Source organism: Paramormyrops kingsleyae, chromosome 15, assembly GCF_048594095.1.
Source record: "Paramormyrops kingsleyae isolate MSU_618 chromosome 15, PKINGS_0.4, whole genome shotgun sequence".
Classification (NCBI taxonomy): domain Eukaryota; kingdom Metazoa; phylum Chordata; class Actinopteri; order Osteoglossiformes; family Mormyridae; genus Paramormyrops; species Paramormyrops kingsleyae.
In genome coordinates, this window is record NC_132811.1 from 20,798,657 (window position 1) to 20,815,267 (window position 16,611).

At 40.6% G+C, this 16,611-nt stretch overlaps 1 protein-coding gene across 2 annotated transcripts; it reads right to left on the reverse strand.

Moving 5' to 3' along the window:
* Nucleotides 1–5,819: 5,819 nt before the first annotated feature.
* Nucleotides 5,820–10,133, reverse strand: cbln2b (cerebellin 2b precursor). Of its 2 annotated transcripts, XM_023794383.2 has the most exons (5): nucleotides 9,869–10,133; nucleotides 9,008–9,148; nucleotides 7,959–8,454; nucleotides 6,845–6,964; nucleotides 5,820–6,657 (listed from the first exon to the last, which is right to left on the reverse strand). In XM_023794383.2, the coding sequence occupies exons 3-5, from the start codon at nucleotides 8,244–8,246 to the stop codon at nucleotides 6,460–6,462; spliced, it is 606 nt and encodes a 201-aa protein (XP_023650151.1). In that variant the 5' UTR covers nucleotides 8,247–8,454; nucleotides 9,008–9,148; nucleotides 9,869–10,133; the 3' UTR covers nucleotides 5,820–6,459. The 2 variants fall into 2 exon arrangements, with proteins under 2 accessions (XP_023650151.1, XP_072555958.1); XM_072699857.1 differs by lacking the exon at nucleotides 9,869–10,133 and having other exon boundaries at nucleotides 9,008–9,196.
* Between the last annotated feature and the right edge of the window lie 6,478 nt (nucleotides 10,134–16,611).

The following is a 16,611-nucleotide window of genomic DNA, read 5'->3' on the forward strand; positions in this document are numbered from 1 at the left end:
TACAGGTGATTGCCTTTATTCTGCTTTTTATTATTGTATAAACATTTACAAATATACTAAAAATGTTATAATATCTAAAGCTGGCTGACACAAACACACTACCAGTACAGAATTCTTGAAATATCAGTAAGGGGAGGCTCCTCGTTTATCAGCCAATTTGCTTAATGACCTGGTCGTAGGAACAGAACTTGATTTTTAAGCGAGGAGTTTCCTTATAGAAAAGAAATCCTATCTACCGGGCTACTGGACTTAACCGAGTACGAGATGAGATCATTTTTATTGATCCCAGGGGGAAGTTCTTGTGCAGACAACAGCACGGTACATAAAGTGCAGACAAACATATAGTGCAAAACAAAGACATAAACAAAGAAAGCGAGGATTGACTACATAGCCATGAAATAGACTGATGAGAAGCACTCCATGAAAAACTAAGTGACTGCTTGTTAATTGCCACATCAACAGGTTGTGTGGGTGATTATGTGCAAGAAATTTGATGAATAGATATTTAGAATCTGGTATTAGTTATCCTTCAATTCATCATCTGTTCTCTGAGTTTTCAGAGACAGATACCTTGATATTCCATTCCATTCAATTATGTAACTGCAGCGAGTGGCTTTAAAACACAAAGTATTCATGAACAGCCTGTTTCTAAAAAGAGGAAACTAAATGTGTGGAAACCACCCAAACATGCATACAGCATATGCATGATGCCTTTCAGCCATTTTGGAATAATCTGCTCCCATCGGATTGGCTAAAAAGCAAGTAATGCAGACAAATTGATTGGGCAAGAACGGAAGACTCAGTTTTGTGTCATCGCTGCCATCAGAATAAAAAGGTAGAATGATCACATCGGTAGATGTAATTCTTTCATTAAGGTGTACAGAAAGGGACAGTTAGAGAGGTGGATGAGTAAGTGCAAGTATTATTCCTAGTACTGTACAGAATTATATTTAACTAGAAATTGTGTAAATGATATTGTAGTGGGAGTTTCATGCATTTACAGTACTGTGCAAGTACTGTTGTTGTAAGACTATGGTACCATGTACATCAAAGTATTTCAGCTGAGCCATTTCAACGCCTCTCCTAAGATCAAACCAGTAACCATCCAGTACACCCATGTATTTTTTTACCTGACTACTAGGATGCCATGCTTTACTAATCAATACCTCATCAAGTTATCTAACTAATTGAATTAATCAATTCAGTTGGTGTTTGTAATTGATGAATACATAGAATGGCTGAGGTGTGCCTGAAGAGAGATTTGGGAACCAAAGTGATGTTCTTTCAGCCATCCAACAAGGCATCAGTAACTTTGTGGAAAACAGAAGAAATTCTTGTTAGTTTTTATTGTGTTACTCTTGATTTGCATGTGTTATGTTAAATTCTGTATGTTTTTTTTCCTGAGCAAATATATACTTACTATCCAGATATATAGCTTCAAACATTTTCTTTAACTGGCTAAGACTTTTTGCACTGTATTATATATGATATATATGTTCCATATTTACATAATGTTTATCCAATTTTTTTTTTCCACATCACGGAGGGAGAAGGCAGTATGCCTGTAACAGCTGGAGATCTGGAGAGTTACAGGTTAGACTGACATCCCGTTCAGGGCGTACCCTGGCCACGTGCCCTCCGTACCACCAGGGATGGACTTCAGGACTCCACATTGACCCTGACCAGGACAAGCGGTTCAATGGATGGATGGATGGATGGATGGATGGAACAGATTATCAAGATAACATATTGCTTGGACTAAATGTTCAGTTTTTCTTCGTGAGGGTTTGGTCATAATTGCAAAGATTCTGCTTTTGATGCACAAATGCTGTGAGTCTCGGTGGTCAAAACCACATCCAGTTCATGGATGTGCCTCCAGGGAGGGCACCCAGCTGTGTCACTGGGAAAAAAAATAGTCACTATGAGTAAAAGTGTCAGGCTGGGAGGGTGATGGAGAGCCATGTTTTGATGGGCTGGACAGAGACGGAGTTCCCGCAGCATCGAAGCACCTTTTATGCACCTTAACCGATGCTGTGGCTTTTACGAGCATTTTTACAGCGCCCGCTACCCAATAACACCGACATCTGTTTATCAATAAAAATGTCTTTGTTAACTGGAATTTATTGCACATTCGAGGAAATATACTTTTAATGGAGTTTTATGGTGTAACTTTCTGAAAGTTGCTGCACATTTGGCTGCATGGAGTACATAGCAGTTATCAGTAACCGAGTAATCATGAAATAAAAATAACATTTATGAAATTACGTGATAACCCATGATACTCTTAGTCTGCTCCACATATACATTACATTGAAAGACCAGAATGAAACCTGTTATTTTCACGTTGTGGGGACCATTTTTTCAGTCTTGTAGACTTGTATTTTGTTTGGTTACATATGGTTAAGGTTAGGACTGGGTACGGGTTAAAGGTGTGCTTCACTTTTGTGTGTCTGGTGTTCAGTTCTTGTATGTTGTGCATTCCCCTTCTGGGTCTAGCGTGTTCTGCTTCTGGGTCTGGTGTGTTCCACTTCTGGCATTGAGTTCTTGTGTGTTCCCCTTATGCTATTGAGCTCTGGTGTGTTCCCCTTCTGGCATTGAGTTCTGGTGTGTTCCCCTTCTGGTGTTGAGCTCTTGTGCTGCGCTTCTGGCATTGAGCTCTTGTGCTGTGCTTCTGGCGTTGAGCTCTTGTGCTGAACTTCTGGTGTTGAGCTCTTGTGCTGCGCTTCTGGTGTTGAGCTGCGCTTAGGCCATTGCTTTGCTTTCATGAGCATTTCCTCTTTGAGGTGGATGAATTTAACTGGAGTGTTTTATTCTGTGAATGTTAGACGGCAGCTTCGCAAGGAATGATATTTGCTTTTGGATAATCAAAAAACCATCAAATGTGCATCTGGGCCTGCTTGTGCTGAAAGCTTTATAGACTGAGAATTGATTGGCTGTAGATGCTTTTTGAGCAGTAATGTCTATGCTTGAGGTCACTGCGTCTTCATGCATCTTCTCTGGTAGCCCATAACTAAAAGTATTTTCCACCAAGATGAGGCCAATATGTCCTACAACATTCTCTTCCCCTTACCAAAGCTTAAGATCTAGTACAGTATATAGTACATTTATTATTATATACACAATAGACATGACTTACAAATCTCCTTACCGGCACATCAAATTATCCAGAGTATTTACAGAGAACTCCCAAATGCTATTCAGCAAATGTTGTTCTTTCTGCTTGAATCCAGGCTGGTCCTGATAAAGTGAGGCTTTATTACAGCAGCGTCATTGAAACCACCAGCTAACATGGTTCGACATAAAATGTTAAGAGACAGAACATCGATGTGCATCAGTAAAGAGCTGTATGGAAGGACGTCCCATTATTTTAAGTATTTAAATAATGTTGGATCACCCATGTCCTTTAAATGTCTTCATTATAAAATATCTCCCCCAACTCCCTTTTGCATTTAGCAGGTTTCTGAGCATCCTGGGAAGTCAGGCAGATATTAAGCTCTTTGTGATACAGTCTTATGAATATTTATCAGTTTCTAATGGGACAGATAAATGTTCCAGGTAGCTGTTTTCTCATCAATACATACAAGCCCTGTTTCCACAAGCCAGTCATTCTGAACGGTCCATTTTCTCCATGACAGCTGAGAAGCAGAGCTCCATGCAACTGACAACGGAACATTTTTCATACATGTGGTATCAAACCTCAGCAATTTTCAAGCTATGGAATTTTGGAATATTTGTGTGTTTATGTGCAGGTTCTCATTCTTTAAGACTTGAGTTCTAGGTTTGAAAAATGTCCTGCTTCATTAACAGAATCAGAACCTTTAATTGAGAATACAGCAATTTGTCAACAAATGAATAGGGTCAATATGAACACATCAAATGATGACGATCTTCATCTTTTTCTAAAAAAAAAAAGACCTACGTACGTACACACACACACACGTGCGCGCACACACACACGCACACACAAATTGTCTGTGGCAGTATACACTTCCATCAAAAATAAAGGCAGAACTGCCAAAATGCACAGTTTCTTTTTCATTTGTTTGTTTACAGTAGAATCCTTTGGTGGAATGTTTGGAGAACACCTGGAGAACTTCTGAACATGATTCAGAACCTTGAGATTCCTACTGAACCATAGTTGTGCATATTATAGGCCCACAACATTGAGATCATCCTGAAATCTGCCTATTTGATGTTCAAACCAACTACAAGCAATGCTGGGTTTACTTTGAGAGAAAATGATAAAATTTTTAATTTTAACAAAATGTTAAACGGGTGGCTTACATTTTCATCTGTTTGTCTAGTTAGTCTCCACTCTGCACTTGCACAGAGACATTTTACATTTTATGTTTTTCATTTTGTTGAAACTGCCATTGAGGTCACAAGAATTCAGTTTGCAAATGCCAACCAGTAGCAATACGACCAGCAGAGTTTCCACGTCTGAATAATCACCTTCCTGTGTGATTAATCTACCTCCACACCCTCCACTGTCCTTTTTGCTTGTTGCACCACTTCACACCAGACCTGGGCTGCACTTCACCTTTTCACGAATGCATTTCCTTGTGGAATTTTTCTAAAGCTGGTTTTTACGTGTGTTGACCACCGTCATTCTGAAACTGTACTGATCGCCGTTCCAGAGGCGTCCTGCTCAGCCGAGGTTCCCCTCGGCCGCATTATTAGTCAAAAGGAGGCTGGCGAAAGCAACCGTGCCCACACTGCATTTCCGCAGCAGGGGGACCCCGGTACATAAAGGTGACATGTTACACGGTGACACAGTGACATCCGCCAACCTCACAAACAACAGCGGGTGATGCAGGAAACGGCACAGGGCCCCGTGACAGAGCAGAGCACCAACCACGCCAAGGCTAAACCATCCCTAACATGCTGCCCCCGTGCACAGTCGTGAAGGCCTTCGAGATGTGTGCAGGCTCATTAATTTTGCACAAGCCCGGGGTCCTTCTCAAGGCTGATCTGCCTGTATATCAGATTTATACATTTTAAAATTCATGCAATGTCATTCAATCAAACAATTTCATTTCAGGTTTTCCCCATGTTAATACTTACATTTCCTCTTTTAAGTGAAATATGAAATATATATATAGGACTGATGGTAGACTTTTGCCATTACGCTTATCTGAGGATACATGTCTGCCCAATGTGAGGCCCAACAAGGATATGCCTCCATGCCTCAAATTTAACATTATTTTGTCTTTGCCAGATTTGTTTAAGACTGTTTCACGGAATCTCACCTTCACTACATTTGTTAAGTGACATGTTTTGAAGCTGATTTTTAATATTAAGGCTGTTAATTGTGATCGACACTTCTGAAATTGCGGAAATATAGCAGAACGTCGTAAATGTCTAAATAAGGTGGTCTGGCAGAAGAGCTTTGCATGTAACCTTCAGCGCTACGGAAAACGGGCTCCTGCCGAGCTGTCGCAGGAACCGCTGCGTTTCATAATATGTAATAATTGGCACAAGTACTTAGTTATTTGCATAATAGAGATGTTCTGATATTTTGAAAATAATGGGGAAAAAATAAAACAACTGATTTGTCCCCGTCTTTGTAAAGATTTGGAAAGGCTGGAAATAATAAACGTAGCTAACTAAATAAGCATAGCAATACAATATTTTATTTTGGCGGATAATTATATTGGGATTTCTTTGTAGTTCTTTCACAAGATACAACTGTGAGCAACGTCACTGAACAAATAAATCAGTCAAAGCTATACGCAGATCCGAAATGTAGAATGTTCCATAATGTGAATATGTGTTTTATAAATCAGGTTAGACGTTTAGTAAAGTAGTTCTTCACTGTCTTCACTGATCGAAATAAGACGGTTATTTTTATTATTCTTATTTTAAACAATAGGCGACTAATAACGGACATTTCTTCAACGTGTTCAGCATCCAGAAACACCAGGAACAGTACAAAACTAAAGATCTTCCATTCGTGCAAAAAAAAAGAGAGAAAAGGAAATGCTTTTGGCAGTAAAGCATTTCTTGATACAGGAGCGTCCGGAAATCCACACACATTACGTGACTGAAGCCATTTTTAAGGCTATACAAACACAAAATAAAGAATCGTCGCGTAGTTCAATGCTTCATCTCTTCGGCTTGGACAGCTCTTCTCCTTTGTTCAGTTGTCCAAATACACCGAAATAGTTCTTTGCTGACAAAGAAGTCAATGGCCTCCCCAACAATGAAATCCAAGGATGAATACTGAACTTCACTTGTGTAAATTGCACAAGCCGATTGATTCGTTTATCCTATAGGTAACTGCAATCGATGGACTGGTACTGTGAACTCCAGGGAAAAGTCCAATATTTTAGTGGTTATCTGTCTGCTTGGCGGACAGTTTAAGTTCAAACGAATGGCGTATATATATAATATGTATATATATAATTTCTGTTTCATAATCTTCAACCGCGGAAGAGTCTCTGCGAATCAAAAAAATGATTATAAAGGAAAAACTAAGAAGCCAGAAAAGGTGGAGTATTTCCATCCGCCCATGAGGTTCCCCCTCTCCAGCTTGAGGTATACTCTGTCCTCGCGCTCCACATGCAGTAGGACGCCGTTACTGGCCGCCTCCCGGGTCACGTCCTGATCGCCGGCGAAGGCTGAGATCACCGGGTACTCATTCTGCATCAGGTTCACCTGCACAAAACAACGTCCCGTGTCATGCACCTCAATCAGCCTCTTCTTCATGCACCCCAGACTTAAAATGCAAGACGGACTGCATTGTGGATTGCCTTGTGCATCGCATTAATTTTGCATCACTGTGCGACAAGACTTTAAAACATCACACCACACCTTGATTGCACACACGGACATTGCGCCTCACCTGTATAGTCTGCCTGTTGTAGACCTTTACCACATGAAAGCTGAAACTGTAAATGCCTCTCCTCGGAGCTTGGAATACACTGGCTTTTAGATCGAAATGGTTTCCGATATTAACTAATACCTGAAACACACACACATGCACAAGCAACATAAATAAACAAACACTTCACAATATTTGATTTTCAGATATAAAGGAGACCATTTGTCAAGCTGCGCGGGTTAACGCGGTTTTAATCGGGATTCATTAGAAATGACAAAATAGGGATAATTACATGGTTATGTGAGGGCATATCAGAAAACAACCGCGGTTAAATATGGGGTCACCGTAAACGGGCTTTAATTTGGAGTTCAAAGCCCCGAACCAGCGTTTTTAATGCACACATTTAGCGGAGAGCGGTCTTTTCGGCTTCGATTCAGTGCAATTCATTTTCTTTAACTCCTAATAAAATTGCATGCCTATACTTTGTATGTGAATTTAGAACTACACGCCACTTAAAGCAAATAACTAATTCCCATTTCACAAAAAATATAAGAATTATAACAATAGTAATAATAAAAACTTTGTTCGGCTGCACCCAGTCGTGCGATCAATACAAAACATCGACACAGTAAATAGTGACTTCGGAGTCGCTCACTGGGCGTTTATATAAATCCGGAGATAAATGGCAATTAATGAGGCTCCAGCAGTCAAGTGATGTTCCTTCGTCAATATGTGTCTGCTGGCAACAAAGAAAGGGGCGGATTTGTGTTTGCTTAAAAATACTAATAAACCAGGGAATAAAACAGCAATCAGTGTGGTTATCAACTCACTGGAAATGCCTAAAGCATTCACTTAAAATAAGGGCAATTTTAACTTTAATGGCTTTAAAATTAATCTATTCGAAAACATTCGCGTCTTAAACCGTTTGTCGTGGGGCGATGTCTATTGATATAAAAATAAATAGAGTAAAATGTTAAAACCAATTAAAAATTCATTTTTGACAGGTAATTGGGAAAAAGTGGAGGAAATTAAAGAATGCAACTATCTATTTGTAAACGCTAAAGTTATTAGTACAGCATATGTCTGACTGTTTAACAGTATGGAAATATCCAAAATAATGAACGGGACACCTGACCTGGTCAAAGTAGATGGTCATGGAAGTATTGCTCATTTCCGACGGTTCGTGATTCGTCCCTCTCACCGCCGAGAAGGCGACCTTTGCGCTCCCAGACCGGACGGATATCCCAAGCGAGGAGGTGACCCCTCCGTCCGAAGAGGGATTCGAGTCACAAACCACCAGGCACTTCCCCTCTAGGACGATAGGCTCCGTGTCATTCTGGCCCAGGGAAAAAGTCACGCCACATCCCAGGAGGAAGGCCAGCGCCAGGGTGGCACAGGGTCCGAGGCTGCTTGCTGGCACCATGATCGGGACAGGAATCCTGTGCGTACTGTTCAGCTCCTTGGAGGTTTGTTGTGTCTCGATCACCTGCTCCAACCTAACCCCCCTCTTCCTTTCCCTCTCTCTCCTTCTCACTCCCTCTCACACTCACTCTCTCTCTCTCGCTCTTTTACACTCTCCTCCTCATGCGTGATGTGCAGCGATGCTCTTCAGATGGCTCCCTCGACATGTCCTGATAATTAAACAAAACACCGCAATTACTTTACGCATCCCCACTAGCGCGTTTACGCATGTGTGCAAGTCACAATATACTCAATGTCTTCAATAACTAGAACAAGAATTACACACTTAAAACGTTACTATCCGGCTATATATTGATAAATGCCAGGATCACGGCGAAATAACTTTCTGGATTTCAAAAAAACGGTACATGACCGTTTGTCAAATCCAATAAACACTGCATGCACCTTTGCCAAACCGCAGCTGTAAGATATAGGCTACTTAAAGTTAACTGTATATGAACACGAACGTATGTGCGCGTGTTTGCATATATTCCTACAGGTATAAACCGAGCAAACAGTAAAGTAAATCACAATAGTATACCCAAAAAACTCGCGACATCTCAGCAGGTTGTCCCTTTCTAAATAATTAACATCTGCACAGCTATAAATATTTGTTTTAATTATAGACATCACATCTGAAAATCAGAATGAAGAAGGCTTTATGCTGAAAATAAAACAAGTATATATTAAAATAGGTATTTCATGGACAAAGTCGCTGTTTACCTGGCAAATCCATATCGCCGCAGTGATCTTGCGCTTGCTGAGCTGTAGGACGCGGAGAGAAAGTGACACTTGGCCACACTGGCTGGAGAGAGAATGAGTCGCCTCCTCCGCCCATCCTTTATATTAATGTACAGTTGTGATCTGAAAGGGAAAACAGCCTCTCCAGGCTACTGCAGGAAATTACCCGCCCAAATTAATGAGCCTGCCTACACTAGCAGGTGAAAAGAAGTGTATGTGTCAAAAGTTACAAAAGGTTCAGCAGCTTTGAATGCTGGGAAATAATATACAATGTTTCGGCAAAGTTACTCACAGATTGATCTGTTTAAGCGCTCGAAATTTGCATATAATTAAATTGGCATATTGATATATTTAAAGGAGCTGCTGTCTATACACGCTATGACATAAAGGGAGTTAGGTATTGAAAACTGTGTCTTTGTCTAAGTACGACTGTCTTAATGTACATTAGAAGTAAATGTAAAGACAGAATATGACCAAATCGTTTTGTTAATTACGCATGGTTCTCTACTAATGGTTGTTTTTCCAGTTCACTTTTTTAACGGGTAATATTCAAGCTTAAGGAAATGGAAATACTTTTGCGCCATCCAGTGGACATAAACTGCACTACCAAGAGACTTTAATAATAATAATAATAATAATAATAATAATAATAATAATAATACACTGCATCGTGTCCATTTATATATATATATATATATATATATATATATATATATATATATATATATATATTATTCTACAGAAATTGGTATAGGAAAGTGTTCAACATTAAAATGTTGGCCTATAAAAGACTTCATTTGAACTGAAAAGAAAATGACGTTATCAACGCATCCGTTTACTTACATGACGGGATTTCTTTGCAATCGGGTTTTGAAAACTGTACGAACCAGGGATGGGAACAAGGCATTCCTTGGTAAGTCCGAGTCAAGTCTAGAGTAAAAAAATTGCAGTCCGAGTCAAGTCTCGAGTCATTTGTCCTCAAGTCGAAGTCGAGTCGAAGTCTTTCCATAATTTTTGCTGCCAAGTCGCAAGTCGTCAAATTTATGACTCCAGTCCAAGCCGAGTTATGAGTCATGTAACTTGAGTCCCTACCAGAGCATGGGAGCGGAGTGGAGCGGTGAGAATTTCCGCTCGTCGCTCGCAAGGCTGTTGGCTCCTCCGCTCTAATTCGCACTACGCCGCTCCGCTCAACAACGCTCCTCGTTCCACTAAAATTTCCTCCTGCTCCAGTCAAATCGCTCCACGCTCGCTCCAATTTAAAAGAGGGACAAATAATCTGCATGCCTAACAAATGTCACCTTAAACCGAAGCCTTATATCATAAAGAAATATGAGCAATGGCAACATTGCCACTCAGAAAATATTTATTTTTAAGCAACATATAGGCAACAACGGACACGTTTGGCAATGGCGTTCCACACAAAATAGGCTTAAAAATAAAGGAATCAGTGGACTTAATAGCCTAAAGAATGTACAGGCTAAGCATCCACGTCTTAAATTCCTCAATTTTTCTCTGTTGATGCTGCTGCTGCGTTTCTCTATAAAATAAAATTTCACTGACAGCGTTACGCGAAATTTAAAAAATCCTATTAGACCTACTTTGAATGACAAAACGAATTTATTTGATTACCAATATTTACTTTATAGGCTTTTATACTTTAATTTACTTTATAGACTTGATATACTACAACCACATAAAGCTCACGTTTTGCTGTGGCTTCCGCCTGTTCGCGTAGCACACTCTCATGTTTCTGAGAAAAGTGATTCCAAAGTGAATCTTTACTCACTGAAACAGTTTCACCACATTGTTGTTCTTGCTCTACATTATTGTCATCTATACGTTTGATAAGAATATTACACTTGTACGATCTATCAGTTTCCTTCGTGAAATGCTTTGCGAATTCCATCTCGGCCAATTTGTGTAACAGTCTTGATAATTGTACAGATGAATTCTGGGTAGATTTGGGGACGCCTCAGAATCGTAGTGTGAGCGGTACCGGAGCGAAATTGGAGCGAGACAGAGCGACCGCTCCAGTCTAAATTAAAAAACCGCTCCGCGCTCTGACTAAATTCCGCCAGCTCCGCTCCGTCACATGCTCTGGTCCCTACCTATGCCAGTTTTTTTACCTTTAGTGATTAAAACTTACCAGAGCAAAACCCAGCCACAGTAGGTAATAGGATGCGTTCTTTACAGGCAGAGATAGGTTGAAAAGAGTCTCCACTTACAGTTGTCTTCAAAATGTTTTTACATCTTTCCAACAAACTATCTCTGGAGACCTTGCATTCAGCCAATTGAAAATGTTAGATAGCAGAGAATTAATATGCACTGAAATTATAAAATTAAAGTTAAGGTATCCAGAGGAGAATTATAATCTCAAGTCTTCTTGAGTTGCAGGGTTCAAGTCGGGTCCAGGTCTTGAGTATTTGCCCTCAAGTTCAAATCGAATCCAAATATTTCCATCAGTTTTGCAGAGTCGAGTCATACATCATCAAAATTGTGACTCGAGTCCCCACCCCACCATGAACACATACTGTCTGCGGTAAGCATCTAATTTCCGTCGCAAAACTTTCACTTAACCTTTTTAATTAACTTTAAGTCTTTTGGTTAGCTACGTGAGGAAAACACTATGGTGAAAGTCCAAATCAGCTTTCTGCTACAGTCTGCTGAGACAGGCAGTGTAGGGAAAAATGTTTAGCTGATATATTTAAAAATATTATAAAGAATGCTCTATAAGGGCTTTTATTTATTTTTACTACTGGCATTTGAGAATTAATTTTTATATTTAAAAAATAACTTAACGTGTTGATGTTATATTAGGTTATTGAAGCGGGATTTAGGGAAATGCATGGATAAGGACTTATTTAAAATTTACTCTTTATTAGGAGGAAATTATAAGAATAGAATTTTTGTATTATTCAAGGGGGGACGCAGCAGTGACGAGAATTGTTAACTTCATGAGATTGTTCCGCTTCCGATATAATTCTGGTAAGGTTGGGCATGACAGAGGAAAGACGACCCACGAAGCAGCTGCAGCAAAGCAGGGTTTATTTCACAAAACACAAAAGGAGAAACGGAAAACAAAGGGACCCAAGGGGTCAAAGTTAAGCTACACTCTCAGAAAAAAGGGTAAAAATTGTACCTTTGCTTGCCATTGATGCTTTAAGGTACAGAAATGAACTCTGAATCCCAAAGGTACAAACAGCATTAATGTACCATTTTTACCCTTTTTCCGAGAGTGTAAGGCAGGGAACAATAATGGGAACGATAATACTAAAGGAAGTGAGGAACGTAGGGAGTTACAATAACTACCACTGGGTAACTGCAACTAATAATCACACAACAACACAGAGAAACAGCTATAATGAAGTACCGAGGCACAGAACAAAAGCGGGCACTTAAATACACTGCGAACAAGACAAGATAAAGGACAGGTGAGAACCATAACCAAATTAACCAATCATTAAGGGCACAGGGCAACAAGGGACAGGTTGGGTAAATTACATTTATCAGACACTAGACACTAGGACACAGAAACAACAATCAATGGTACAGAGATGTTCCTCAGAGTCCATATCTGTACCTTAAAAGGTACAATTACCTACAGCTAAGGGTAAAATTGGCAGACCCTTGAGGGCACAGCCCCAGTGACTAGACACTAGGAAACTGGAACAAACACTGAGGGCTATCAACACTAGGAGAAATCAAGGAACGCAAGTAAAACGGAACATAGACAAGGCACAGCAAGGGTCACCGTAAACAAGAACCGAAAAGCAAAGGCATTAACAATACCAGATGAGGGGATAAAATAAAACCAAATAAAACAAAAGGTGAAACTGCCCTCCGGCCAGCCTCATGACAGGAGGATGTCTGCCTTTGAGCCACACACTCAGCCTACAGTGCTGCGCAGCAGTTCAGGAAGCAGGGAAGCACACTAGGGGGACCCCAGACGGGAGGGCCAGCAGGAACTGCTGATCAGACGGAGAAAAGGCAAACGGGACACGGGCGGACGGGAACCGGCCCTCACCATTTCTGCAGTTGTCACAGTTTTCAGGCAATATTAAAATTATTATTAACAAAATATTCAGCCATACTAGATAACTGTATATATTGTAACTGCATACTATTACAATAAAATATTAAAGTTGATAACAAAAAAATATTTACAACATGAAACTGCCCCATCTTGTACCCTAAAAGCTCACAGGCTCAGATCAATGGGAGGCTGCCCTTCGTGGCCAGTTTTCTCTCACCTACAGAGAGCAAGTTGGGGGAGGTGTAAAAAGAATTTCTCCATGGGAATCAATAAAATATCAAGTATGATATCCATGCGAATTAGAGAATATTGATCCTTTATTTCGGTGTTTCCCAATCTGGTCCTTGGTGACCCACAGCCGGTCCACGTTTTTGCTCCATCCCAGCTCCCGGTAGGACAGAAACATGGACAGTCTGTTCTTCCCTAAGGAAGAGATTTGGAAACATTGCTTCATTTCATTGTTTCTCTCTCAATCTGCTATTTTACTGGCTCTTTATTCCCACAGTCCATTACTTTCTTTACTTCAATCCTTTCCAACAAGAGTACCAGAAAGTCTGCCTTTAAATAAAGCTTGAACTTTAAATGTTAAAGATGTCGACTTTAACAGGAACCACAACGATGCCCTGGGGATGAAAGGCATTCATTGGTCGAGTCAGCTGACACAGTTTTATTGGGGTAGTTTGTGCTTGAATTATTATATTTGTGCCTTTGACTCGTTGAACATAATGTGGCGCGGAAATGAAAGAATAATGGCCACCAATTTTTATCATAACCAGCATTGTTGAGACTTGCATTTAACTACCTGCTACTCTCAATAGGCTACTGTCTGTTTTCGCTTCTACATTATTGCACTGGTTTGGCATAAATGAAGAGTCATTATTTATAAGGATGAATGAAACCCAATGCTGTCATTAAAGATTGTGTGTGTGTGTGTGTGTGTGTATCCCAGTGGATCAGCCATGTTAAATCTTTGCAGCATATTTAAAAATATAGAAAACCAGACTGATACTGAGTCAGTACGATTTTTTCTTACTTTATTGTGCTACATATGGTAATTAGTGTCTTCCAATGTTGATGCAAAATCTTAAAGTGGAGGGCTGTGCCCCTAAAGCAGAACTGATGTAAGCATGGACAATTTGAAGCTGATCCAAGCAAACACGTAGACATTTAGTAAAATTCTGGGTTGGATCCCCCAGCCCCGAGTTCAGACACGCAGCCAGTTTGAACTCTCCTCAAAATTTACATCTGCTCCCAAGTCGGCAAAATCTACCGAGGGGGTATCCTAAATTTATTTCTGGCTATGGGCCTGGATCCAAGACTGTATTAGTCATGTTTTCTCAGAGTTCTTATACTGCCCCCTGCTGGGTATTTCTGACACATCTATTATTAGATTTTGCCCATGGAAGTTTGAATACAAGCATAAAAAACCTTAATCTTTTTGACTATTTTTAACTACTAATACTGATTTTACTAATGAGAATAATAACATTTTTGCGAAATGATATAAAACAATTTTGAAACACGTATTTAAAACATCACAATTCAAGAACATTTTGAATAGTTATTTACATTTATGTCACAGTCTCCAGCTTCAGTCACGTTACTAAGCAACATAATACATTTTAGAAAAAATATGTATATGAGAAAAATATGGAGAGAATACAGAAGCATGTGAGTCAGCCCTAAAGTAATTAGGATCTCAAGTTGCCTGATCCACAGAGCAGCTCACGGGATATGACTGTTTAATCATGGCAAGCTCCGAGGCATTTCTCACTTCCTCTGACAAACAGGGGAGCTGGCTTGGCCCGGTGGGTGATGCCCTGGCCTGCTCGAAGCTGCCTGAAGCGGAACTTTACTTGGGGGCAATGCTCCAGCTGTCTTGAGGTTGCCTGAAGCGGGGCTTCACTCGGGGATGACGCTCCAGCCGTCTCAAGGTTGCCTGAAGTGAAGCTTCACTCGGGGTGATGCTCCGGGTGTTTCGAGGTTTCCTGAAGCGGAACTTCAATTGGGGAGGGTTGCTTCAGCTGGCTCAAGGCTGTCTGAAGCGGGGTTTCACTCAGGGATGATGCTCCCGCCGTCTCAAAGTTGCCTGAAGCAGAGTTTCAATCAGGGGTGATGCTCCAGCGGGCTCGAGGTTCCCTGAAGCGCCGCTTCACTAGGGGTCCACAAAGCTGCATTGAACAACAGAAAATGTCAAATTGAAATAAAGATTTTAATGGGGCAAGAAGCCAGGAGCACCAGTGCCTCCTGAAGTCAAGCAGAATGACCGGCATTGTTGACGGCTGATCTTGGAAACAGTCACCACTGTGACCTCGCTCCTGGGAATTTGATCACTCCTCTGCCATGGTGCCCTGTGTCCAGACTTAACAGAGGAAGCAGGGGCAGGTACCATTTTACCTCAAAATCTTTTTAGCCAATACCAGAAGGGGTCGAATAGGTTTTCATTTCAGACAGGGATGAGCTGTATTTTCTTTCTACAGTATTTTGACATCTGACATGATTGAAGGCATCTTCATAATTGACTCAGGAGTAATGAAGGGTCTTTACTGCCATTTGTCTGCACTGACCTCTCTTCCATGAGGCAATACCAAAAATATCCCACTCTGGTTGTGCCTGTACTCTGCCTGTTAGCAAAAGATCCCCTTCAACAAGCAGAAGGCACCGCATGTGTCTTTCACAACATCACGGCCTCACCTATTAAACTGTGTGCTGTGGTGTTTATCTCTGGTCCTTTATTTTTATTTTTCCAGTCCAGTTAGTAGATAACATCTCCCAGGCATGAAGGAGTCAGGCCACTGTGGCTATTATTTCCTGCTAGTTCTTATCCTACCAGCTGTATCCTCAACCCTCCGACATGGACTCTGTTAGCAACCAGGCAGGAGAACAGCTAGGCTTATGTCACGTCTCTGGTAATGATGATATGCAAAACACACATATATCCAGAATTGAATATGCAGTTTAATGGGAAGTGTCAGAGACGGGCATCAAGGCTAGAAAATGAGGATTGTTAGGAAGCAGGATCATATCTGAATAGTGTGTCAGTATCATCACGTGTTCTTCTCAGTACATGACCTACGATGGACTGACATCCCAGCCAAGGGGCCACTCACTGCCTGATCCTAGGATAAGTCTAAGGCCCCAATAACCCTGCAGTTTATTTTTTGGTTGCAGAAAATGCATGGATCAGGGCATTTACAATTACATCAATTTATCCCTCATTTAGACAATCTAAAATGATTTCTAATTTACTAAATTAGCAATTAATTTCCATATTTTATATTGTATTCAGACACAGCCATAGTCTGGTGAATTGCCTGAGTGCACCCCCACCCAGGGGCATAGTTAGAGATGAATGGATAGGGGGCCTGAGTCTTCACAAGGGGGGGGGGGGGCAATGGCAGACATATGTAATATAAAAAGCTATTTATGACTTAAGCCAATAGATACAAATTTATCTGGGGGTTAAAAACATTTTAGGGGGTAAAATACCCCTAAAATAGACCTAATGATGTGAAATAGAAACTCAATTCAAACAGGGCAGTCAGTGGCTTTT

Bases quoted from the DNA above. Each gene is read 5' to 3' on its own strand.
- cbln2b (XM_023794383.2), bottom strand. From the start codon at position 8,246: ATGGTGCCAGCAAGCAGCCTCGGACCCTGTGCCACCCTGGCGCTGGCC. The intron at 6,965-7,958 runs GTCAGGTGTCCC...TGTGTGTTTCAG, and splicing joins TGACCATCTACTTTGACCAG to GTATTAGTTAATATCGGAAA. The intron at 6,658-6,844 runs GTGAGGCGCAAT...TGTTTTGTGCAG, and splicing joins ACAACAGGCAGACTATACAG to GTGAACCTGATGCAGAATGA.